Genomic DNA, 24,341 nt, shown 5'->3' with positions numbered 1-24,341 from the left:
GTCTCCGAGGCGGGGCTCCACATGCTTGTCTTTAGTGAACCCGCCCCCCGGATATCCCCGCTCCGAAGCCTGCATTCATGAGACTCGGGGTCTAGAGCCCGGCACACCTGCTTTAGGAACAGCATGCCGGCCACATTCCAGCCGCGGGACCCTGGGCAGGCCGCCCCCTCTCTCTGAGCCTCAGTCTCCCTGCCTGGAGGTGGGGGTCAGGGCAGGACGAGATCGTGGGTGGAGGCTGGTGTCTGGGCCCTTCCCTGTGTCCCTGGCAGGCAGGGCCTGTGGCTCCTGTCCAGTCCCCTGGGAGGGGCAAGTCCCCCGTCAGATCCCGAGTGCTGACTTGGGGACCGTGGGAGAGCGAGGCCTGTTGAGGCTTCTCCTTGGGTCTCCCGCTGTTCTTTGCTCCAGCCTAATCTCGGTGCAGGGCTGTTTTCAGGGCCCGTCAGCTCCTCCACGAGGGGCTCCAGGCACACAAGCCAGAGCTGCTCGGGCTCGGGGTTTCTTTCTTTTCTCCATGGTTATCGGAGGTGCGTACTCAGGCAAACTGCGTGCTCTCTTTGGGCCTCAGTCTGCCCATCTGTAACAGTGGCAGTAAGAGTCCATCTGTAGAAGCTTTGCTGGGAGGACGCAGAGAGAAGGATGTGCGTTGCTAACACGGCAAGCCACACATAGTGCCTTATAAACACACTGATTACCCTCTCGGAGAAGTGGGGGTGGGGAGGTATGACTGCACTTAGCACCTTGCACGGGGTCCTTCCTCCCCTGGTGGGGACTGTAGGCCCTCTCCCTGCCTGGGGGCTCATCCATGTGGTGAACCTGGCAGATACCTTCCTCTCCTTGGAAACACAGCCTGTCACACCTCCTCCAGGGAGCCTTCCCTGACTGCACAGGCAGTGCACCTGCTTCTGTGCTCTTTCTGCCCCCAGATTCTCCTGGAACCCTGATCACCTGTTGTTCCAGCTGTCAGTTTGCTCGGAGGGCTCTAGGGTCATGGAGCAGCTGTGTTCTGCAGGCCATCTGAATGCATATGCTGCCCATACACACACACAGTCATTTTCAAAGAACACACGCACACAAAGTCACCTCAGATGCTGGGTTACCCACCCAATGAAGCCTTTGTGCTTGTTTATTTTTGGTGGAAAACACCCAAGTCCCCTTGGCAGGCATCCCAGTTTTCTCAGCTAACCAGGAGGAAAGTCTCCCGTAAAGCAGCTTATCTGCATAAGCTACTTAATAAGCACCAACTGAGGGTGCCTGGCAAGGCCTTGACCTATAATGAAAATGGAGCAGAATTAAAGATAGACCGTTCGAGACGTTTCCGTCTCTCCAGCCTGAAACCGTGAAACCGTGAAACCGTGTGGTGATCAAGGGTGTGGGCTTCTTGGACGGGCAGCTCGACACTCAGCTGTGTGAGCTTGGGCAGGTAGCTTAGCCTCTCTGAGCCTCGGTTTTCCTGTCTGTGAAATGGGGCTGATCAGGCCTCCAAGGGAGCAAGGAGAGCACACCAAGGAAGTGTCGAGCTGGCGGGGAATCATGCAGTGTGGGCCCCGTACACATTAGCCACGAGCTCTGTCCCCACCTACAGAACCAGGTGGGAACCTGCAGGCCGATGTAAGCAATGCTGTGGGGCCCGAGACCCCTGGTCCGGAGCTGGATGGTGCGCACAGTAACCTTGCGGTGAACTTGGGCATGGAATTTCCCCAGGCCTGCGCTGCTCCACACAGGGGATCTTAATTAGGATGTGCTCAAATACAGCCTGTCCTCTGGGTAAGCATTCCACTTTTCATGTGTGTGTCTGAGGGCAAGGACTGTCTGCCCATTTTCTTAAATAGTGAGCCCTCAAATGCTTTAGACGGCTTTACCAAACTATATTCGGCTGAATAAAGCCACGATTATGAGGTATAAAAATCCTAAAGGCCAGTGGAAGAAAACCCGGCTCATTCCAGAGATAGCTCTGGCTTTCGGTGAAGGGCAAAGCTGAATGGCCACATTGACAGGAAGAGCAGACCAGAGACAGAAGATGTGGGCCGAACGGCGTTTGCAAACCCAGCGTCTTCATAAAGATTTCGCCTATAGCTTTTGGCTCCAAATGGTGCTTTCAGAATTCTTATCGTGAAGGTCTTTAAACTCAGCTGGGACTCTTTTCTTCTCGCTTTTTTTTCCCCGAAAGAACTCAGAGAATTCTTTAAGGGTTAGCTCATCCTTCATTCAGCAGATTTTGTTGAGCAAAACTGTAGATGGGAGCTGGGTGTCTGGGGTGGGGGCAGGGGGGTGGGTGAAGCAGGCTGGTTCCTGGCTCCAGGGAGTTTGCAGCTGGTGGGAGGGGCAGGTGGTGGTGGCCTCATGGCTATCAACAGAGCTCTGATAAGGATGGCACTGGGGCTCAGGACTGCCATCCGCCTCCCACTTAAATCCCACCCCCTCTCCTCACCTGGGCTGGCGGCTGTGCGTGGGGTCGGGGGCACTGGCCCGTGAAACAGATGCAGCACATCCCAGCCTTGAAAAGCCCTGGAGAATTGGCCCTCGATTTGGATCCTTGTTTTGCAGAGCCACAAAACACCTGGTCCCCCTTTGGAGAAGGGAGGTCGTTGCTCCTAAGGAGAAGTGGGAGTGAGGCTAGGGGTTTCATGAGCACTTGCTGCCGCTTGAATTTGAATCCCATGCCACAGAGAGGCCCAGGAGGGGCTCCCAAGGCAGGGGTTACCAGCTCTGGTCCTCAGACACCCTTGGGGAATGGGTGTGCACACTAAAGGTGAGAGGGCTCCCCCCGCTCGCCCCACAAAGGTTCGCATCAGTTAGTCCTTGGCAAGGCCATGCAGGCAGATAAAAACAGCAAGACTTTCCTGTGCGTTGGCTGAATTTACAGTTGGGTACCCTGATGGCCTACAGGTGGGTGCTGATGAGTGCCCACAGGTGTCTCAGGGGAAAAACTGGAAGATGCCCTGATGCTCATGAGAAATGGAATTTGTTTGGTTAATTAACATGTGTTAAACCTGGGGGTTGTGGTCATGGTTGGAGAAGAGATAATCCTGGGGGCGGGAAACATACTGGGACCCGATGGAGTAACTCTGTTTTTAACCCGGAGTTGGGTCTTTGGCTGGTTGTACACGTTGGGCAGCGAAGCTTCAGGGCAGAGAAAGGCGTTGGCTTGGTTGAGCGATGACTCACAGGGGTGCAGAAGGGAGCAGAGTGTGCCCGGCGCCGGGGCGCAGCGTGGTCCAAGGACACTGACGCGGGTCATCGGACTGAGGAAGACCCCTCCCCCAGTGAATACCGGGGGCCAGAGGGACCTCAGGGCAGACGGTGCTAGGTTGGGGTCAGAGGGTGAGGCAGCCTCCCGAAGCCGCTTCCTCGGGCAGGTGGTGGCGTGCGGGAGGAGGGACGAGAAGCCGCTGTGATCACCCAGGTGCGGCACTGGGGTTTGCGCCTCCGGGCGGCCCAGCTGCTCCTGGGTCCAAGGCAAACACGGCGCGCAGAGAGCCCGGCCGCCTCGCCTTGGCTGTAGAACTCCCCCTGGCCGGCCCTGCTCTGAAGTGTAACTTTCTCTCTGCCGCTGAACCGACCCTTTGTGACCGTGAACCTCAAGCCAGTCCACTTTCCCAGTTGCCGTTTTCCCCGTAAAGTGCATTTCTGTTGAATCCTCCCCCCACCATGTTCTCTTTTTCGCCCTCTGCACTCTTAAGGAGAGACGTACAGCCCCAAACCCGAAACAGACGAGATGAATGAGGTGGAGGTGGCTCCCATTCCTGATGAGAAGCACGTCTGGGTCCAGCCGAGGGTGGTCAGACCCACGAAGCCCAAGAAAGCACCCGCGGTGACCTACATGAGTGAGTCGGGGCTCCGTCCTCTGCCCTCGGGCTGCCTCTGCTGGGGGGGCTGGGGGGAGGCCTGAGAGGTCTCCAGGTCAGCAAACAGTGGGGAACGGGGTGGGGGGGGGTGTAGCTGCAAAAGCACAGCCCTAAGACATTTTAAAAAAAATGATATTTTTAAGTCATTTCCAAAGCAAGCATCATAGGAGTGGTGCTTGGGTGGCGTTCTCCCCCCTGCCCCCCGGCAGCATTTCAAGGTTAGCCCAAGGTTAGTGCCTTTCAAAGGGGGCCTGGGCTAAAACTGGAGGTTCCAGTGGGACGAGCATCCCCGGGGCCGGCTCTGGTGGGCTCTGGCTCTTCTTCACCACATACTGGCTGGTGACTCGGACCCCCACTAGCCTCTGTGAGACTTGGTTTGCTCATCCATACAAGGGGGCAATAAGGCCCATGTGGGGTTGCTGTGAGGATCATGTGCAGTCGTGGGGGCCACCCAGTATCAGCTCTGAGCTCCTCACCACGGTGCCTCTCAGGGCTCCCCTCGAGGCTCCTGGAGGCCCCCAGATGCAGAATGTTGTGCTCACCCCTCACCCGGCTTTCCCCTGCCCTGCATGCACGCTCACCTCGCAGCTTCCTTCTTTCTGCCCTCACCTGCCCCAGCTGGAGCGCAGTGTTCCATGTCCCCGATGTAGCCCCTTTATGGAAGGTTCGGGGCTCCGGGGGGCATTTTTGTATGGGCACAACACAGGCCTGGGCTGTCCGCCTGGGATTCTCCGTGTCCCCTGAGCCTCCAATAGCATAAAACAGGGCTCCCCCATCCCAAGCAAGGCCGAGCTCGTGCTCGTGTTTCTCCACACCCCCCTAGTTTTTTGGGCTGCTCTGTCCCTGCCCTGCCTGACCAGTCTCTGTCCTCGTGGGCCTGACAGTGTCACTCTATCAAACTGTAACGCTATGCCAAGATTCTGATGTGTCACTAGAAAACAAACAAGGAGAGCTCGACAGAACTCTTCTCGGTTGGAGAAGGCCTGTGAGTCCCAGCCTTCTGGAACCCTCTGGGGCTTCGGGGTATGTGGTGTGGGCCAGGCCCCTTTCCAGGGCCACACTGACTTTCTCAGTGAATGCTCACAGAAAGAGCACCCACGGCACTTGTCCCCGCTGCTCCCCTGAACCTCAGAGGAGGGGAAGGCACTCATCCAAGGTCACACGGCTACTCTGAAGGGCCGGGTCTGGGATTCGAACCTCGCAGCTGATGCCTGCAGCCATTGGGCAGTGCTTCCACTCAGGTTATGACATGGATTCCAGGATGTTCCGGAAAGTTCGTCGGAGTGCGGGCTGGTATCTTTTACCTCAGACCGATCCCCTGTTTGTGTGACATGCGTTCTTGAACTTCTCTCCTAGCCCAAGTTGTCCGATGTGACACCAAGATGAAGGACAAGTGCAAAGGGTCCACGTGCAACAGGTAAGGTCTGGGCTGGGCCCCTCTGGCGCCTTTGAAGGGCCTGCTGTGGGTTGTGGGTCGGATCATAAGTTAGACTGACCGTGATGTCTCCGAGGTCCCTCCAACTGCCACCATTTATTAAGAGCTTGGCTCACGAAGGTGATCTGTGTGTCTCAGCCCAGAGCAGGGCTTCGGAACCTCGGCGCTCCTGACACTTAGGGCCGGATGATTCTCGGTGGCGGGGCTGTTCTGTGCCCTGGAGGGTACTGAGCAGCATTCGGGCCTCAACCCACTGGATGCCAGGAGCACTCCCACCTCCACCTGTGATGACTAAAAATGGTGCCAGAAATTGCCCCCCCCCCCGTCCTGGAGGGGTAAAATCACCCCCAGGTGGTAATAACCTTTGACTAGGGAGTTGGCCCAGGCTCTGGGTCTCCGTTCACCTGGACATATATTGCAGTTAAGTGTTTCGTCCCCAGTGGGGAGGAGGGGCCCGAATCATGGATGCTGTAGACATAGAGACCTCACGAGGTGTGTGTGGAGAGGGTCACAGAGTGGCCCGGGGTGCTGTGCAGGGGACATTAGGGCGGGCCCACTATATAACCTGATCTTCCCAAAGCTGGAGGAAGACCTGCCCGGGTGTTCCCTGGTAGTCGAATGAGGTCAGCTCGCTGATGGACCCACTCAGCATTGTCCGTTCAGACGTTGCAGAATGGTTGCCAAGAAGGGCGGGTTTGGTTTTGGCCAGGCAGCTGCTAGGCTGCTCTTTCCGGCAGCAGAGGGCCAACATGTGTGGTGGCCTCACGCAGAGCCTCGGGCTCACGGTCGGAAAACCATGTCCGCGGTAGAGAGCGGTCCTTACTCCTCTGCCTCCGGCTTCTGGGAGCCGTTCCTCTAAAGGTGAACCGTGCTATTTACAAGAGAAGGTAGCAGCTCCCACTTCATGCCACGGGGCATTGGAATTTGGTTTGCTGGGAGAGCGCCCCCCTTGGACCCTGGCAGGAGTGTCCGGAAGCTGACTTGGAGCGACCCGGGCTGAGGTCGCTCGAGGGCTGGCGCATCCCACAAGCAGCTGGCCGGCATGTCCTGCAGAAGTAAAAGCAGCCAGCTTACTGGTGAGATCAGCAACATGTGGCACTGAGGGGTGGTGGCTTACCTGTCCCCGTGCACGGCTCCAGGGCACCTGGAACGCGGAGTGGTCCCTTCGTGATGACGTGCCTTTCTGTATTTCTGTACCACAAGCTGGAGAGGAGAGCATCACCCCTGAGCAGTCAGTGGGAAGAAATTATAAGGCTCAGAGAACATCCATCAGATAGCACTGAGAAAGTTCCAGAGTCGGGGGTAGCTGGGACCCCCCGCAAACAGGGAGAAGGACTATTTGAGGCCTCTAGTCAAGACCTATAACTCCCCCACCTGCAGACTCAAGCATGTCCACAGCCTGTCTCCTCGAAGGCAGCCCATAAATAAAATAGTATTTACTGGGCCTGTTTCCCCCACTGACTTTAAAAGGTATTCTTGTTCATGATAAGTAATTCAGGAAAACAACACCACCACCAAAGTTTAAAGGAAAAATAAATAAATAAATGTCGCGGCATCTCCTTGATATCCGTGGCAATTTGATGTAGTCCCTTCCCTTGTGCTTTCTGTGCACCGTGGGGTTGTGCGTGATGGTTTTCATTTAAGATTTTCCAAAGTCAAATATTTTTTTTTTTAAAAGGTTTTATTTATTTGACAGAGAGAGACACAGCGAGAGAGGGAACACAGACAGGGGGAGTGGGAGAGGGAGAAGCAGGCTTCCTGCAGAGCAGGGAGCCCAATGCGGGGCTCGATCCCAGGACCCCGGGGATCATGACCTGAGTCAAAGGCAGACGCTTAACAACTGAGCCACCCAGGGGCCCCCAAAGTCAAATATTTTTCAAAGACTTCATTTCTAAGGGAAATTCCTTTGATAGTGCTGGTTCATTTCTAGTTTTTCACGATTATAAGCACTTGAAATAACACATGAGTCTGACTTTCCAACCTCTGACTTGGGTTATACGCTCACAAGGAAAGTTCAAGAATGGGAGGATATGAATTTTTAAGGCTTTCTGGAAAGATTAATTTATGCATTTCATGGGCAGGAGCATCATCATTGGATTTTATTCTATTTAAAAAAAACAAACCCTTGAAGTTCGACACCTAGAAAGACGCATATTCTTTCAAGTTGTGTGTTCTTTGATGATGGATATTTGAGGATTTTTTTTTTTTTTTTGGTGCCTTTAAAGCCACTTTTCTTTCTTCTATGAATTGTCCTTCTGTTCGCATCTCTGCCTTCAACACGAATCTTAAACACGGGAAAAGAAGGTCAGGTTGAATCTGGAATGGTGTTGGTGTGAACTCCAGCCTGGGTAAATCGCGACTTGTTTGGACACCGTGGATTTTGCGTCACCAAAGCTTCTCTCTGATGTAATAGTAGAGCTCTTGAAGGAGACGAACTCGGATGAATTCCTGGTGAGATTCCCTCACCACGTTCACCTCTGAAAACCGTCTGCTTTCTCCTCCATCAGGTACCAGTGTCCTGCAGGCTGCCTGGACAGCAAGGCAAAGGTCTTCGGAACTCTGTTCTATGAAAGTGTAAGTGCCCTGTGTGGACGCCCGTCGTGCACTTGTAATTTGTAAGGGAGGCTGGGGGTTTTCACACGACGGGATTTTCTTTCCGCCCCTCAGTCCCAGAGCCAATCCGCGCCTATCTCTGGGCGCACAGACTAGTAAAGCCACTTCGGGGACCTGGGGCTCACCCTTGTGAAGGTCAGTCTCTGTCCTAGACAGAGCGTTAACATGCTCCATTGGATGGGGAGAAAGGGCTGTTTGTCACTGCTCTTAGTTTGTAAAGCCCCTTGGATGGGTTTTCTGAGATAAGCAACCCCGGGAACAAAGACATGTTCTAGGGAAAGGTGAGTCAGAAGTGGGTTGAGATTTGGCCGGACGTCTCGGCTTTTTGTGGGTTGAGGACAAACACCCCGGTCGTTTCAAAAGAAGCCCGGACAAAGATGAATTCAGATGTACTTATGGTGCCCCCCTCCCTGCCCCCAGTCGTCCAGCATATGCCGGGCCGCCATTCACTACGGAATCCTGGACGGCAAAGGTGGCCTGGTGGACGTCACCAGGAACGGGAAGGTCCCCTTCTTCGTCAGGTCTGAGAGGAATGGCGTGGAGTCTTTGAGGTAACTACTGTGGGATGGAGGATTCCTTAACACTTTTTTTTTTCTGGTTATGAAACTGTTGTCAAAATTTCGAAAAGCACCAAACAATATAAAGAAGCAGGGGAAAAAAACTATAAAGATGAACTTAACTCCGTAGCTCAGAATTTATCCCCCGCAGACGATTTACCATCTCTCCCCTGAGTGGGTTTTCCTATGTTTCATTTGGGCCGAGTTTTGACCCTTGCTTTTCTTCCCATCCTTAAGTTTATAGGTTTATTCTTGATGAGCATTTTTTTCTTTCTGGAGAATGAGGCTTTTCATTTTTTAAATATATTGACTTTTTTTTTTTTTATTGGCAAGATTCTGTTCTTCAGGTAAGGTCTGCAGATGGATGCAGGGCAGGCCGTCCTCCCCATCCTGACTTTCTGGGGAGCGGTGGGGGAGGCCACATCGTGGTCTCTCTGTAGAGTGGGAGGCATGAAGGAACCGGGGAGCATGGAGCCCAATAGTGGCCAAACAGACCTGGCTCTTTTCTCACTAACCCCGCCCCCCCGCCACGCCCATGACCTTGGGGCAGTTTCTTCATCCCTTCTGGGTGCAGCACCTCACTTGTTAAAGAGGGCCCTGGTAGGACCCAGGGCTGACACCCAGCTAGTCCACAGAGCTACCGCCAGCCAATTTTTTACATGATGCAACTCTCCCGCCATTGCTAGGAAAGCTCTGTTACCCAGAGACCTGAGAACGTGCGCCGCCCCCATGCCCAGGAGCCCCCGCCCCATCCAGGATCTAGTGCCCAGCCCAGCAGGGACATTGGGGACCCTGCCTCAGCTCCCTACAGCCTGGGGCCATGGCGCATCGCCTCAAGAGAGCTTCCCCGTGTCAGTGCCCATCCCAGGGTCTGCAGCAAGGACCACGGTGACCAGAGCCCCTGTGTGTGTTCCAAGGAGCTCCACTCAGGACATTTCAGAAACCACATGAGTCATTCCCCTTTGAAAGGCCTGCTTCAAGAGGTCTTGCAAAATTCCCTCTTCATCTTAGCTAGGGACTCGGGGGTTGTGTAAACACGAGCAAGGAAGTCTAAACGGAAGCAAAGAACATATTGTCGGAGGCCGAGTGACCTAACGCGGGCCACGCAAGGCTCAGCACGGGCACCAAGGGCTCAGCGGGCTGGCAGGGTCTGGGCCCCACATGGCCTGACACGCTTGTCCTGGAGCCGCTTCTGGGCCCTCCCAGCAGCCAACTTTGTATCTGGAGCAGGGTTCTTCGCGTTTTAGGGAGTCTGCAAACATTGAAACAAAGCAAATCAAAGCTTTATTTTCTCTAACCTCTAATTGAAATGTAGTATTTCCTGCCGGTATGAATGTTGGCCCCAAACCAGAGTAGCATTAGCAGGGCCAGCGACTCTCTCACTGGGAGAAATCTTGTGCTGTAGACATCTGAAAACACGGTTTCTGCCATCATTACCCTGAAAGGATAGTGGTTAGAAGACTCGCCTCTCGATCGTGTGTTTACTGCATTCACAAGGAACCACAACTATTGCAAAGTTATTTTAATACTTGGATAACAATGTCACTAATAACCGGATCCCTGTTTATCTTTTAAGTTTATTGTATGCATTTTAAAGTCATTATTCTGAGAAGGGGTCCATGGGCTTCCCCAGCCTGCCAGAGGGGGTCTTGGCACAGAGAAGGTTACAAGCCCCACTCTGGAAGGGGCTTTCAGGCTGATGGGAAATGAGTAGGAAAATACAAAGTTGAGGCGGAAAATAAAACGCAAGAGCAATCTTGAACTTTTAGAGATGATTATGTTTGCATTTACCTCATGTTTTCTTTTCCAGCAAATACAAGCCTTCCAGCTCATTCGTGGTATCAAAAGTAAAAGGTAAGCTGGCCAGTCATTCTTTTGTGATCGTAATACACAGGTTACCTTGGGTTTCCCTGGACATTTCATTTTCCTTAGCTATTGATTGAATGTGTTTGATGCCTGTTAATATTGCTGTTCTCAGCACTATAAAGGTTTTTTAAAGGGGTTCCTGACGAAGTCAATTCTTTAACTACTTTCTAAACATATCTGAACTTGATATTGGCCCTAAATTGCTACACCAGAAACAGGACCAGGGCTCCCAGCTGAGTGTCACAGAAATACTAATGCCTGGGTCTAGAGTACCTGATAGGGAGAGTCCCTTTCTACTGGTCGACAGTAGCAGCTGGAGCCCTGTGTTGAGAAGGGTGCTGAAGCCCCATTCTTGGCTCATCAGAAAACAGGGCTTGGTAGACCAGTAATGTCAGCCATGAACATCAAAGGGAAACATGAGGAAGCCTGTGGCACATACTTGCCATCTCTGGCCTAGTTTTTCTATTGCCTGTATTTTATATTGCCTATGTATTTGCCTATTGCCTAGGGCATATTCATTTGGCAGGGTGGGGTACATCCATGGGAGAGCATGCTATAAGCAGAGGTGGAGCTGTGAATTCTGGTTGCCCAGACTTGGCACTTGACTGGAAGTTTCAGGCAAACGGAGATGCGGGGGGACACTGCCCAGCCCCTTCCTCAGGAAATTGACCTACAGACCCTTCCTTTCCTTTGGGAAAGCAGTTCTTGTCGTCATAGGCCCTGGTTGCAGGAATATCTAGTTAGATATCTATAAAAACATGTAGCAGCTTTTTTTTCATTTTACAAAAATAATGCCTATTTATTCCAGATAATTTAAAAATACAAAGAAGCATTAAAAAAAAAAAAAAAAGGGATTTGGCCCAGATTCCACCACTCAGAGATAACATTGTGAACATTTTGGTGGATACCTTTATAGTTTATTTTCCCTATGATTAACAGTATTTGTACTGGTAATACATTGATACACTTTTAAAAATTGAAATAGAATTACGTAAATTTGGTCACCGGATTTTTAAAAAAAATAATAATGTATCAGGAAGATACTTCTGTGCCTTTAAGTGGTGTTCTCAACCTAATTTTAATGACCTCCCCTGCCTTCCATTGTATAGCGTCCCGTGGTATACAGAACCAATCCCCTTTGTTGGATTGCTGCATAGATCCCTGGCCATCCAAATGATAGGCTGGACCAGGGGTTGTCGAAAACGACCACCCTCAGGGGCAAATCCTTCCTGCCGTCTGTCTTTGTAAATAAAGTTTTATTGGCACACAGTTGCACCCATTCATTTACGCGTCCTTGTTAGCTGGTTTCTGCTACAGCAGCAGAGTTGAGTAGTTGCAACATAGTGCATAGGGCCACAAAGCCAGAAATATTTAGCCTCTGGCCCTTTAGGAAAAGTTTGCCAAGCCCTGGACTAGCTGCGGACATGCTCTCAGAGACCACAGGTGGCCAGTATTAGAGCCACTTTCTTACCTCTGTTGTTAAAACCAAGTGGCCTTGAAGAAGAGCTCTAGACCCGAAATCAGAAACCCAGCCTCCCACCATGTCCCGTGCAGACCCAGGGTGGTCTCCGGCCTTTGGGTCTCTGCTTCCTCCTCTGTATAATTAGAATAATACTCGCCATGAGGAGAAGGTAGGGGAGCAAATAAAAGGTATCATTGGTCCCGTGGAGAAACTACTGAGGGTGATAACATTCCTGAGCTGTAGACACGCTCAGGCCATGGGGCTTCTCATCCCTTGAGGGCCTGGAGGTGAGGTGCCCGCGGCGCCAGGGCTCGGCACCTGCTGGCTTCTCATCCCACCTCAGTTCAAGGATCCCATGAGCCCCGAGGACCTGGTCGTCCGAAGGGCCGTCTCACAGGTTGGAGGCCTGAGACCCAGGCTTGCCAACGACCTGACCGTTTCCCGCCATGTTCCTGTCCCCAGTGCAGGACCTGGACTGCTACACGACGGTTGCTCAGCTCTGCCCGTTCGAGAAGGCGGGGACCCACTGCCCCAGGTAAGGCTCACCGGCATCTGGTTCTGCAAACAGAGGGGTGGGGAGGAGGAGGCATCGTGCTGAGTTGGGGGTCATGTCATGCGGCGAAGCACAGCCGAGTTCTAGGTGCGGCCCCTTTGTGCGGACACTCCGAAAACCGACCGCTTTGTGCTCAGAACCACAGACCCGCTGGACCTCTCCCTCGACCTCTGGTTCTCAACCCTGGCTGTGGGGTGGGAGTGTCTGAGGGGCATCAACAGGTCAGATTCCCGGGGCCCCCGCCCAGACCACTGGGATCTGAGTCTCGGGGAGTGGCCCAGCGGGGCATCCCCGTAATAGCTTCATGGTGCCATTTGTCCCCTTTAAAGCAGCTCCTTGATTCTTGTGCCCCATCTTCTCTGGGTCACGTTAGAACCGGCTCATTGTACCCCAGCTTTTCTGAGGTGTAACTTGCACACGATAAAATCCACCCACTGTAAGTGTACAATTCGATGTGTCTTGACACACGCACCCCGTCAGGCCGCCACCACCACAATCGAGTGTCCGTCATGCCAGAAAGTTGCCTTGAGTCACCCCCCTCCCTCCGCCTCCCGCCCGCGTCCCTGCCAGCCACTGGTCTACGTGCCGTCACTATAATTTTCTAGCATCTCACGTAAACGGAGCCGTCATAGGGTGTAGACTTTTGTGTCTGGCTTCTTGCCCTCCGTGTAATGCTTCTGAGATCATCGGTGCTGCGAGCCCGTCGCTGGTGCCTTCCCTCTTGTGGCCCTGCGGGGTTCTGGTCTGTGCACGGACCACAGTCTGTCTGAGGAGAAGGTCTTACATGCGTCTACCCAAACCTTAATTGGCTGATTTTTGGAGGAGGATGCATCATGACGTAAAGTGACATTTGGTAACATCTGCCTCTCAAGTACCTGTTAGGTCCTCTTGGAAGCTGTGAACCCTTCCCCTGGGTGTCGAGGCCTATGGATTTTCCTACAGACTGACCTTAAAACTAACATGTGGACACCCGCAAAGTGTGAGCAAGGAAGAGCCCCAGGAGGGTGCCAGTGAGGGACAAGACCCTGGGCGGGGACCCCGGCTCCTCCCCTCTGTGGCTCACATTTCTCTTGGGGCTTTCTCACGGCTCCCACTGCCACCACCACGCTGATCCCCTTTGAATGTTCAATCAGGGATGACAACCTTTTATTAAATATTAAATATTAAATAGCTAACCCAAATCTTAAAGAGAAGCAGAAGGAAATTACGTCAGAAAATACAAATGAACAACAAAAACTTGACATACTGCAAGTATAGAAAATACAGGTTTCTGACCTGCCATTCTCGAAAAAGTAGGAAAGGATTTTCTTGCCCAGATTCCTTTAAAATCTCACGCAGACATCCTCCTCCTCTCCGCCCACCCTTGTCCCCTCCTGCCCACCCCCAGACTGTTTTAACTTCCCAATGCCTTTGTCTGAGCTCGCTTCCCTGCCAGAATCCTGTCTGTCTTGGGGCCAGATGGTTTCCGGCTGCCATCTTGGTTCCAGTAACATGGTGTACTGTTCCAGATAAAGGCAAAAAACCTTTTCTTTTTTCTTTTTTTTTTTTTAAGATTTTATTTATTCATTTGAGACACAGAGATAGAGAGAGAGAGAGCATGAGCAGGGAGAGAGGCAGAGGGAGAAGCAGGCTCCCCGCTGAGCCAGGAGCCCGATGTGGGGCTCGATCCCAGGATCCCGGGATCATGACCTGAGCCGAAGGCAGACCCTTAACCATCTGAGCCACCCAGGTGCCCCAAAAAGCCTTTTCTTAAGTTCATGCTTTTTCCTGGTTTGAATCTCTCACACCAGCTAGGGCCCACCCATTTCCAGTTTGAGGTGCTCTCCTCCTCCTCTATGCCTACGGCGGGGATGTGGTGACTGACCAGTGGTGATCTAACCCCTTCCGCCTCAGGTTATCAGTGCCCCGTCCCTGTAATAGTTTGACTCACTGAGGTGAGGGCCCTCCACCCTTTCCTCCCTTACACAGGAAAGTGGCCTCTAACAAAGTCTATTAATTATAATCTCCATAATGTACCCATGATATGAATTGGCCAACACTCAAGAACCGGAGGTACAATCTCTTACAATCCCATATTCATCTCTCTTACATATTTATTCTCTTTCACCTTGTTATTTCTGCATGTCTCCTTTGTACGGAGTTTGAAAATTCTATATGCACTGATTACGAAGAGGGACAGTATCTGTACCACTGCTAAGGTGGGAGAGGTGTGTTTTTTTTCTTAAAGAGTAAACTGTGTGGTAGTTTCCTTTCCCGTGAAAGTAGTTAAATCTTGAAATTCAAATAGGGAAAGCCAGCTGCTTCTCAAGAACTTTTTTTTTTTTTTTTTTTAAACTTTTTTTTTTTTTTTTAAGATTTTATTTATTTGCGAGAGAGAGAATGAGAGACAGAGAGCATGAGAGGGAGGAGGGTCAGAGGGAGAAGCAGACTCCCCGCTGAGCAGGGAGCCCGATGTGGGACTCGATCCCGGGACTCCAGGATCATGACCTGAGCTGAAGGCAGTCGCCCAACCAACTGAGCCACCCAGGTGCCCTCTCAAGAACTTTTGTCTTCTGCTGATCATAACCATCACACACATGTTTCTGGTTTTCCAGAGTTCATTGTCCAGCACGCTGCAGAGACGAGCCATCCTACTGGGCTCCTGTGTTTGGAACTAACATCTATGCAGATGTGAGTATGCTGGCATTTTCAGTGACCGCCTCTCAAAGCACGCTCAGACCTCAGAAATCACGTTCCAAGGTCTGGGTACCAGACACCTGAGATCTCATTCCTGTGCTTTGAGCTAAATTTAGATCACTTCTTTCTGCGACCCTTGCCCTAGTTTCCCCATGTGTAGACGCATTAGTACTTCCACTGGTGTGTGCTTGTGGATGCGGATGCAAGGTGGACCTCGTCATTAGCAAATGTTTTCATGGTTGGGTAAATGGAATCCTGCTTCCCCATTCATGTGCATTTTTAATGTGAAGGCTTTTAGGTACCACATACTTAACACTTCATTTCCCCAGCTATTTAATCATCTTTCCAGCTCTCCTGATACATTTAAAGAACTGGTCCACTCTACTCACTGCATTTCTTTTTTGGCTATGTCCACACTTAGCTAAAAGCACGCAGAAGGAAATACAAATTACGCTAATGGACGACTTGTTCATAACCACTCTTATCACGCTGGAGTCTGTTCTTCCACATTTCCTTACTAACTTTAGCAAGGAAGCTTTAGCCTGATTTTTCTGAGTGAATCTTCCAGAACGTAGTCTGTTCCCTCCAGTTGCCCAGGGTGAAGGGGCATGGTGTCCCAAAGGATGGGAATGTGGTCACAGCCCTGCCCACCAGGCTGTGTGGCCTTCTTGTCAAGTTGCTTACCTCTCTGTAGAATGAGCCAGCTGGGATTTTCTAGTCCAAGGAATCTTCGAGACCTAACATTTCCTGATTAGATCAGCATCACCCATCCCCAGCTAACATTTTTACTCAGCTTTTTTCCATCTTCATTTTAATTGTTCTCTCCCACCCACCACCACCGTCTTTGTCTCCGTCTGCTTCATTTGTTCCAGATTCCCATAAATCTGAGGTCACTAAGTTCTGTAAAGTCAAAGCAACCCTCATGGCTAACCTTTTTTTTCCCCATCTTTTTTCTTTCCTCTTTAAGTGAGTCTTTTTCTTCTCAGAAGCCATTCAGCCAAAATTGAGTTTTAAAAGCTTAATGGAGTAAAATATTGTATACCAATTGTTAAACTAAATGTTTGAGCCAAACTTTGATTTTAAAATGACTTAAAAATAAAGGGATAGGCCAAGTGATTCTAGCAAAATACAGAGAAACAATAAAGCAGCAGTGGCAATATTGCTATCTGATAAAGTGGAATTTAAGGTTAAACATACTGAATGGGACACCACCATTCATTGTGGAATGGCATAAAAAGTTTATGAAGGTATAAGATCACATCTGTATGCACCAAACAACGTAGCAGCCAAACATATAAAGTTTTTTTTAAAAGTTAGAAATGCAAGGAGAACTTGATAAGAATTAACAATAATATAAAACTATAATTTACTATCTTTTACATTCTTTAAGAACACCATTTCAGGTATTGTTGTCCCCATCTTATAGGAAAACAAAGTGAGGCTTAGAATAACCTGCCCCCAAAACACACAGCTAATACATAGCCAGGATGAGATGCCATGAGGGTTATGTCTTACTTTAGATTCTGTTCTTTCCCTGCCCTGTTCTTCCTTACTTGAATGTACCTGCACTCATAATTATACTGATGTGAGTGGGCATGGAAGTGAAGACCTGTGTGCAGTCTTTAACTTATTTCACTAGGATTTTTTTTTTTTAAGATTTTATTTATTTATTTGACAGAGAGAGACACAGCGAGAGAGGGAATGCAAGCAGGGGGAGTGGGAGAGGGAGAAGCAGGCTTCCCGTGGAGCAGAGAGCCCGATGCGGGGCTCGGTCCCAGAACCCTGGGATCATGACCTGAGCCGAAGGCAGACGCTTAACAACTGAGCCACCCAGGCACCCTAATTTCACTAGGGTTTTGAGCTTTTGCAACTAGAGTGCTCAGCACAGGGCTTGGCACATAATGATTGTTCAATTAATGACTGTTGAAGGAATAAATAAATGAAGATACTACATGAGATACTTAATGTTTAAATATTAAGCTCTTCAGAAAATAAAAGAAGGAAGGGAGAAAGAAGAAAAGAGAGGGGAGACAGGGAGAGGAGAGGGGAGGTGTCCGGAGAGAAGGAAGGGAGTTCCATCCATCTCGGAGGTTCTTTTCTGGCCTTGGTTTCTAGGTCACTCTGTATTCTGGGAAATGACGATGCCTTTTGGGAAATGTCTGTTTAGCTAAGAGATTTATTTTGGGAGAGCTGTCTCCAGATCTTCGAAGGGCCTAATAGTGCTGCCGTTCCTGCCTGCTTACCGGGAGTGCATTACTTGGCAGCCCGCTCCCTTCGTGGTGAGCTGCAGGCAGGAGAAGCAACAGGGTGTAGCCCAAAGAGCAAAGTCTGGGTCACAAGATGTGAGTTTAAGACCCGGTTGTGAGATCGTGGGTGAGCCTTTCTCCTACTCTGAGCCTCGGTTTTCTTATCTCTCGGCGGCTGGATAAGTTCTCACACTTGGGCACACATCAGAATCCCCCAGAGGGCTTGTTCAAACAGATTTCTGGGCCCCACCCCAGCCTTTCTGACTCAGGGAGTCTGGAGCAGAGCCAGAGAATCTGCATTTCTAACAAGTTCCCAGATGCTGCTGATGTTGGTATTCCGGGACGGAAGTCCCTTGAGCGTTTTCAATAATGGTGACGGTGAGAGTGATGGTGACAAGTTAACTAATATCTACTGAGTGCTGCCTCAGCAAGCCTGCATTCAGCCCCTGAGCTTGTCGCGTCTTCCAGATAGTCCTCTTGGGCGCTTGCTGTCCCATAAGGAATGGTGGGCAGCTTGCTGGCTCGGGGGTGGGGGCAGTCTGGGCCCCGCTGTTTGCCAGCTGAGTGATTTGGGGGAAGTCACTTAACCTCCCTGAACCTCGTTCCACCCATCTGTTCAGAGAGGATAATAATACCTACCTTGCAGCGTTATTGAGAGATTTCTTCATCACTACACGGGAAGCTCATAGAACAGGGCCTGCCTTGGTAAATGCTCGAAAATGTTACCTATGATGACCCCCCCTTTGTATTGAGAAAATAGGGGCTCTTGGGGTTAAAACAGGTCATTCAAGGCCACCTAGCAGACAAGTGGTGGAGACAGGATGGGCTCTAGTCTCTCTCAGACCAGACTTCTGCTGATGGCAACTGTTAATAAATTTGCGTTGCTCAGGCCCTAAGAAGAGAAAGTGGACAACCTGTATCTTTGTGGAAGCTTGCTTCCTCATGTGTTGGACGAAGTGAGAGGAGGGGTAAGAAAGGGGAAGACAGGGCGCCTGGGTGGCTCAGTTGGTTAAGCGACTGCCTTCGGCTCAGGTCATGATCCTGGAGTCCCTGGATCGAGTCCCGCATCGGGCTCCCTGCTCGGCGGGGAGTCTGCTTCTCCCTCGGACCCTCCCCCCTCTCATGTGCTCTCTCATTCTCTCTCTCTCAAATAAATAAATAAAATCTTAAAAAAAAAAAAAAAAAGAAAGGGGAAGACAGGGTTTGCCAATGTTGCAGTTGCTTGAAGAGGTGTGTGTTGATAATGGACGATAGCCGTGCCTATCTCGTGAGAAAGATCTGGCTGTCCCCGTGAGGTTTTCATACTCATGGCCCACAGCTTGATGGTATCACAGAAAATTTCTGTACCACTGGTGTCCAGAAATCCTCTGGGGACAGGAGGCAAAGGACTGTCCCAGAGGGCACAAAACCAGAGTGTAGCACCTCTTGGCAGTGTTTAGTCCTGAGGATGTGCCTGCTGGAGGCGGGCTCGGGTCCCTCCGGGTGCTGCAGCCGAAATGGCCCCAGGCCTCCTGTCTGGTAACTCAGTCAGCGGAGTGAGCAATAGCCAGAGAGACAGAAGAAATGCCTGCCGGTGAGAACAGCAAGCACGTTTGTACCCACACAGCTCACCGCCCCTAGAAGTGCGTTTAGAGGAATTCTCAAGCCTCCCTTTCTCTCTGAGATGCCCGCAAATGGATTGCTTCCGAATCTTTGGGGGGCACAAATCCTTTGGAGGACTGGAAACTTATGGATCCTTTTTCCAGGGGGATAGTTAAAAAGGCTTCCTCATACAGACAAGGTGACCAACTGTCCCCACTTCCCTGGGGTTTCCCACATTCGGCGCTAAAATCAGGGAAGTTCTTGCTGACCTGCAACTCTGGGGCCTCCCAGATCCCCCAGAGCCCACTTCGCTAAGGAGCCCTGTCCTCATTCGTTTGTTTATCGGAGAAGGAAAGATGCGTTGGCGCAGGGTCATACCTGCCTTCAGTGACTCAAGCGACTCAGTCACAGAAAGCAAGCATCCCCGTTCTTAGGTCCTCGGTGTGAGAGTTCGCTCGGGCTCTCAGACTCTGCACTTTGCACAGCACGATGCACTTCCCAGGGACCCGGCTTCTCCGGCAGGACCTGGTTTTGAAGGAAGGGGGCAGGAGCTCACCACCTGGAGGGGGTCCCTGAGAGGGATTGCCCCGGGCTCCCAACGTGTGAGATTTCAAATCCATGTGAGATTTCAAATCAGGATTTTCAAGGAGCCCACTTGAATCCGTTCACTCCCGTCTGGTGTTAAGAACCTGCTCGACGGGTTGCTTGTCCCGCTCAAAGTGCAGCTCAGGGTGCGGACTTGACCACTTCTGATGCCCCATGTGAGCAGAATCATACAGGATTCTTCCTCAGCCTACTCTCTTCACAAAGGAGGTGCTGGCTGGGTTAACCAGTGGTTGGGACCCGAGTCACCCCACAGGTGATTACAGGGTCCCAGGTACTGTGCAGACGGGTGGCCTTGAGAGACAGCCAAGCCCAGACCCCCCTCCTACAGAGTGACCATCACCTGTTGGTGTTTGCAAACTTGGGTCATGGTCCGCCGTGGCCTCGCCTCCACTCCCTGCACAAAGCACCGTCCCCCCGCCCCCTCCTCGACACACACGGAGTCTGCAGGCTGAGCCCCTGCTGATGGCCACGGTCACGGCTGCAGGTCACTAGGTCATGAATGAAGGCAGGACTAGAGTCTGCCCTGCAGACGTCCGTCTGACTTTAATTTGGCAACTTGCTGAGCTAGATTGAGCAGCTGGTTCCGTCAGTGTGACTCAACATGTTATCGATGTCTCAGGGGCCATTCTCCTGGTGACTTTGTTTTCTGACTCTTTGGAAGTCATCACACTTAAGGGGCCTCATCAGTGGAACATTTTGGTCATGAGACAGTGGTCAGAAGCTGTATGGGTTTCTTATGGCCGCTGTGACAGATGAGCACAGACTTAGTAACTTCGTGGCCTTTCTCTCGCGCGGTCTGGAGGTCAGAAGCCCAGCACAGGCCTCCCTGGGCGCAGGTCAGGCTGTCAGCAGAGCTTCATTCCTTCTGGAGAGCCCCCCCCTGTGTTTCCGTGCCTTTCCCACTTTCCGGAAGCTGCCGACAGTCCCCGCTTGTGCACCCCCACCCCGCCCCGCATCTGCAAAGCCAGCCCTGTGGCATCGGGCGCCGTCACCATGTAAAGATGCTGCAGGGGCTCTGGGTTGCGGTAAAGACTGACTCCCCCTGCCAAGGCCAGGGTTGGCTTTTTACCCCAGGCTGGATGACAGGATCGTAGAAGTGGCAGGAGAGGGTCCCCCACGTGGTACTTCACCTTGAGTGTGCCTCAGTCACCTGGCCCTTGTCGGGGGTGACTCTGAATCAGCCCGTCAGGGTGAGTGGGGACCGGCTGCCCAACCCCTGAATGAATCTCCCCAGTTTGAGAAATGGTGATTAATTAGTCTCAGACATTCCATCCTGAGGATCATTTTTCTATTGGATAACTAAAGACCCTAATGAAAATTTAACTCAAGGGTTTATTACCCAGGAATTGGACTACTTGGTAACCTTGGAAAACAGCACACCCTGCCCCTACTTGAAAGCCAGCGGCTCCCTTGGCCCCTAGAATAAGCCTCAACTCCCCCTGCGGTCCTCACAGCCCCACGGGATGGGCTCCATTCACCTCTCCCACCTGTCCCGCCACACTCCACCTGCCTCTGTGTTCCAGCCACCCTGGCCCGCCCTCCGTTCCTCGGACATGACAAGTTCACTCTTACCCCACACCCTTTGCACAGGCTGTCCCCTCTGCGTGGGATGCTCTTCCCAGAGATATTCCTAGGCGGTGACCCATTCCTTTTTGTCCTCCAAATCTAAGCTCCACTGTCACACCAAGAGCAGTCTTCCCGGATTAAATGTTCTAAGAGTGTCTCCACCCAGTCACTTTATCTCATGAGCTGGTTTTATTTTCTTCACAGGCAGAGTTGCTTGTTTGCGTATTTACTTGTCAGGCTCCCTCAGCTGCATGAAGGTCAAGTCTTTATTGTGTTCCCTGCTGAGTCTTCCTGCATCTAGCACAATGCGTGGCACTAGTAGGTGCTCACAAAATACTTGCTGAATAAATGAATGCATGAACGAATGAAGGAGGCCAGGTCTCTCTGGAGAGACCCCTAAGGAATCAAGGGGATGATGGGTATTTCCTAGAGGTGACTTGACACTCCCCCTCATCCCCGACCAGGCCACCAAGAACTGGTTGGCAGCAGCAGGGCCTCGCCCGGGAACGCGGCATCCTTGACGTTGACCATGGCTCTTCTGGCGCTTTCAGAGTTCAAGCGTCTGCAAGACGGCCGTGCATGCGGGAGTCATCCCGAACGAGAGCGGGGGTTATGTGGACGTGATGCCCGTGGATAAGAAGAAGACCTACGTGGGCTCGCTCAGGAATGGAGTCCAGTCTGAAAGGTAGGGCTGCGTTCTCTGGCTCTTGACACCCAGGGTCCACCAAGGGTGCCCCTGAGGCAGCCGGGAGGGAAGCCAATGACCTTGACCTTGGGAGTAGAACTTGGGCAGGCTTGCGCTCATTCCTACCAGAATACCCAAGACGAGCCTGTTCTTTTCTCTTCCTTTCTGTTTTAAAACTAAGAACTTTTTTCTGTGACAATATATGTTTTTGTAGAAGATTTAGAAGCGTCCCATAAGCCCAAAGAATAACAATCATCCATAACCTGTCACCTGGGGCAGTTACCGTGAGACTTGTGGTGTGTCTTCCTCTGGTCCTTTTACTTGGCGTGTACGCAAAGAAAACAAATGGGATCAATTTATGGTGACACAGTGGTTCTCTGTAGTTAACGATAGTATAGTTACATCTGTTACAGAAGTAAAAGCAAGGGGCCTGGAGCTCCGCCTCTCACCAGCTTTGTGCCCGAGAGCCAGCCACCTGATTTCCTTGCGCCTCAGTGTTCTCACCTGTGATATGGGGACAGCACTGGTCTCGGCCTCACAGATTGCCTGAGGATTAATCCAGTGGCTGTCTGGTAGCTGAGAGCAACAGGCCCTAAGGAGAGGAGAGTTTAGTACTCTGTACTTTCACTGAATAGATCATCAAGGCTGCTCCTAAGTCCACCCCCCACCCCCGTGTCCCTGCTGGTGACCCCACACAGTCGCATCCAGTGGGCCCCCTGCACCTCACTTCCTGGTTGGGCAGCCCAGCACTTTTCCATCCTGGGGGGCTGATCATCCCTGTGATGACCATCCTCACGGGGGAATGTCTGCACCTGCCAATGCTTGTTTCTGGAAGTCCCTGGAAGTGACATTCCTAGATCAAAGACCGTGCAAACGTCTGAGGCTTCATATGCCTTTCCAGAACGGCCTCAGGCTGCCAGTTTATCTTCTGGCACATGCTGCTCATCCTCACCTGTGTCCCTGTTGTCCACAGAAGCACCTCCCAGGCCTCACAGCCCAGGGATCCAGGCCCCAGTCCTGGGGTTTCCTCTTGAGAGCCCCATGACCTCACACAAGGCACCAGACTTTCCCGAGCCTCAGTTCCTGTGTCTGTGAAATGGGTCTCATGACTCGCCTTCCCCGGGGCAGATCCCTCTTGGGGGTAGAGTTGTTCTCAGGGCTGGTGGGGCAAGGTACAGAGACGTTGCAGGGCTGGAGGCTGGAAGTCCCAGATCAAGGCGTGGGTGGGGAGGACTTCCTCCTGAGGCCTCTCTCCTGGGTGTGTAGACGGCCGCCTTCTCCCTGTGTCCTGACAAGGTCCTCCCTCTGTGCTCTTCGGTGTCCTACTGTCCTCCTCTAAGGAGACTGGTCAGATTGGATCGAGCTTCACCCTCGTGACCTCATGTTTAACTTCATTATCCCTTCAAAGACCCTCTCCAACTACTGTCTCCCCCCATTCTGAGGCATCGGGGGCTGGGATTTAAACACAGGAATGGGGTCTGGGGGACACAGCTGAGCTCATAACAGAGGGGAGTGCTGAAATTTTATATTTGAGGGCCCTTCTTTTGAAAAGGAGTATAAAATCAAGAACACAAAACGTGCCAGGCCCCCAGAAGCTTAGGCTTTCGTGGCACCCCCCATCCTCCCGTCAGGATGGTGCTGCTCATGGGGACGCTGCATAGTGGCACGAAGACCCCCCCCAGGGCCCACACAGGAACTCTGTCCTGAGCCCCGACGCTAGAGCGAGCAGCGTCTGCATCTTCTTCAGCATGGGCAATCTTTGTTTGGGAAAAGCTTAATGAAGGGAAATTCCACTGATTTAATGGGAGGGAAATGAGGCAGCTGATTAGGTGGCATTTCCTGGCCAGGCTGGGAAGAAGTCCCAGGACAGCACTCTGTTGAGTTATCTGTACCCCTCGAAGAGGAAACGGTCTTGCTGAGAAAGGTGGCGGGCTGGCCTCCGGGCTCACTGCCCAGCTCATCCCTGAGCGGCTCCCTGAGGGCAGCCACGCGGCTTAATGTGTGGCCCCCGCAGGTGGGTGTCTGAGACGGGTCCACAGAGTGGCTTCTTTCCCACTGTCAGCCTCCCTGCCCCCTGAGACCCGTCGTTCTTTCTCTCTCCCCAAGTGACCCGCCCAGCATCGCCATCATCATTATAAACACCTTCCAGGCAGGCTTTCCCAGGCCCAGAAGTGGCGTTGCCCACTGCGCTATTCAGAAGGGTTCTAGGGAGTTTCTCCAGCATCTCCAGAGTTGAGATCCCGCTTCCCTTCCTCCTTGGACTCGCTCTCTTGTGACTCAGTTTCCCCACCTATAAAGGGGAAGGTGATAACACCTACGCCCTGGGGTTAGTGGTAAGGCAGTAGGTCTCACACCGGCCCCCACAGACCAGCAGAATCCAAATCAGCTCGGAGCTTGCTAGAAAAGCAGGTTCTCGGGCCCTCCCCAGACCTGTGGAGTCTGAAGCTCCGGGACTGGGCTCTGCGATCTGTGTGAACACGACTCCCAGGGGTCCTGGTGCAGGCGGGACGATGACGTGAGGGTGGTCGCATCCCCTGCACACACAGGCACCGTGGGGGACTCTGATACTCTGCAATTCGGACTCATTCTCATGGGCTACCAGGACCAGTGCTGGGGTCCATGGGTGTCGAAATGACACAGGCCACCCTGC

The 24,341-nt window shown here is 52.0% G+C and overlaps 1 protein-coding gene across 1 annotated transcript in view; it reads left to right on the top strand.

Annotated features, from left to right (window-relative positions):
* CRISPLD2 (cysteine rich secretory protein LCCL domain containing 2) overlaps positions 1–24,341 on the top strand; it is a 60,961-nt gene that overhangs the window by 27,735 nt on the left and 8,885 nt on the right. The window contains exons 7-14 of the mRNA XM_032389935.1: positions 3,681–3,824; positions 5,202–5,262; positions 7,788–7,854; positions 8,314–8,444; positions 10,261–10,304; positions 12,241–12,313; positions 14,926–15,001; positions 21,558–21,691. Coding sequence (XP_032245826.1) covers positions 3,681–3,824; positions 5,202–5,262; positions 7,788–7,854; positions 8,314–8,444; positions 10,261–10,304; positions 12,241–12,313; positions 14,926–15,001; positions 21,558–21,691 — 730 coding nt within the window. The remainder of the gene's footprint in view (positions 1–3,680; positions 3,825–5,201; positions 5,263–7,787; positions 7,855–8,313; positions 8,445–10,260; positions 10,305–12,240; positions 12,314–14,925; positions 15,002–21,557; positions 21,692–24,341) is intronic.

Source organism: Phoca vitulina, unplaced genomic scaffold, assembly GCF_004348235.1.
Source record: "Phoca vitulina isolate PV1807 unplaced genomic scaffold, GSC_HSeal_1.0 scaffold56, whole genome shotgun sequence".
NCBI classification, from domain to species: domain Eukaryota; kingdom Metazoa; phylum Chordata; class Mammalia; order Carnivora; family Phocidae; genus Phoca; species Phoca vitulina.
The sequence above is the reverse complement of the archived record's forward strand: the minus strand, read 5'-3'. Positions and strand labels throughout refer to the sequence as shown.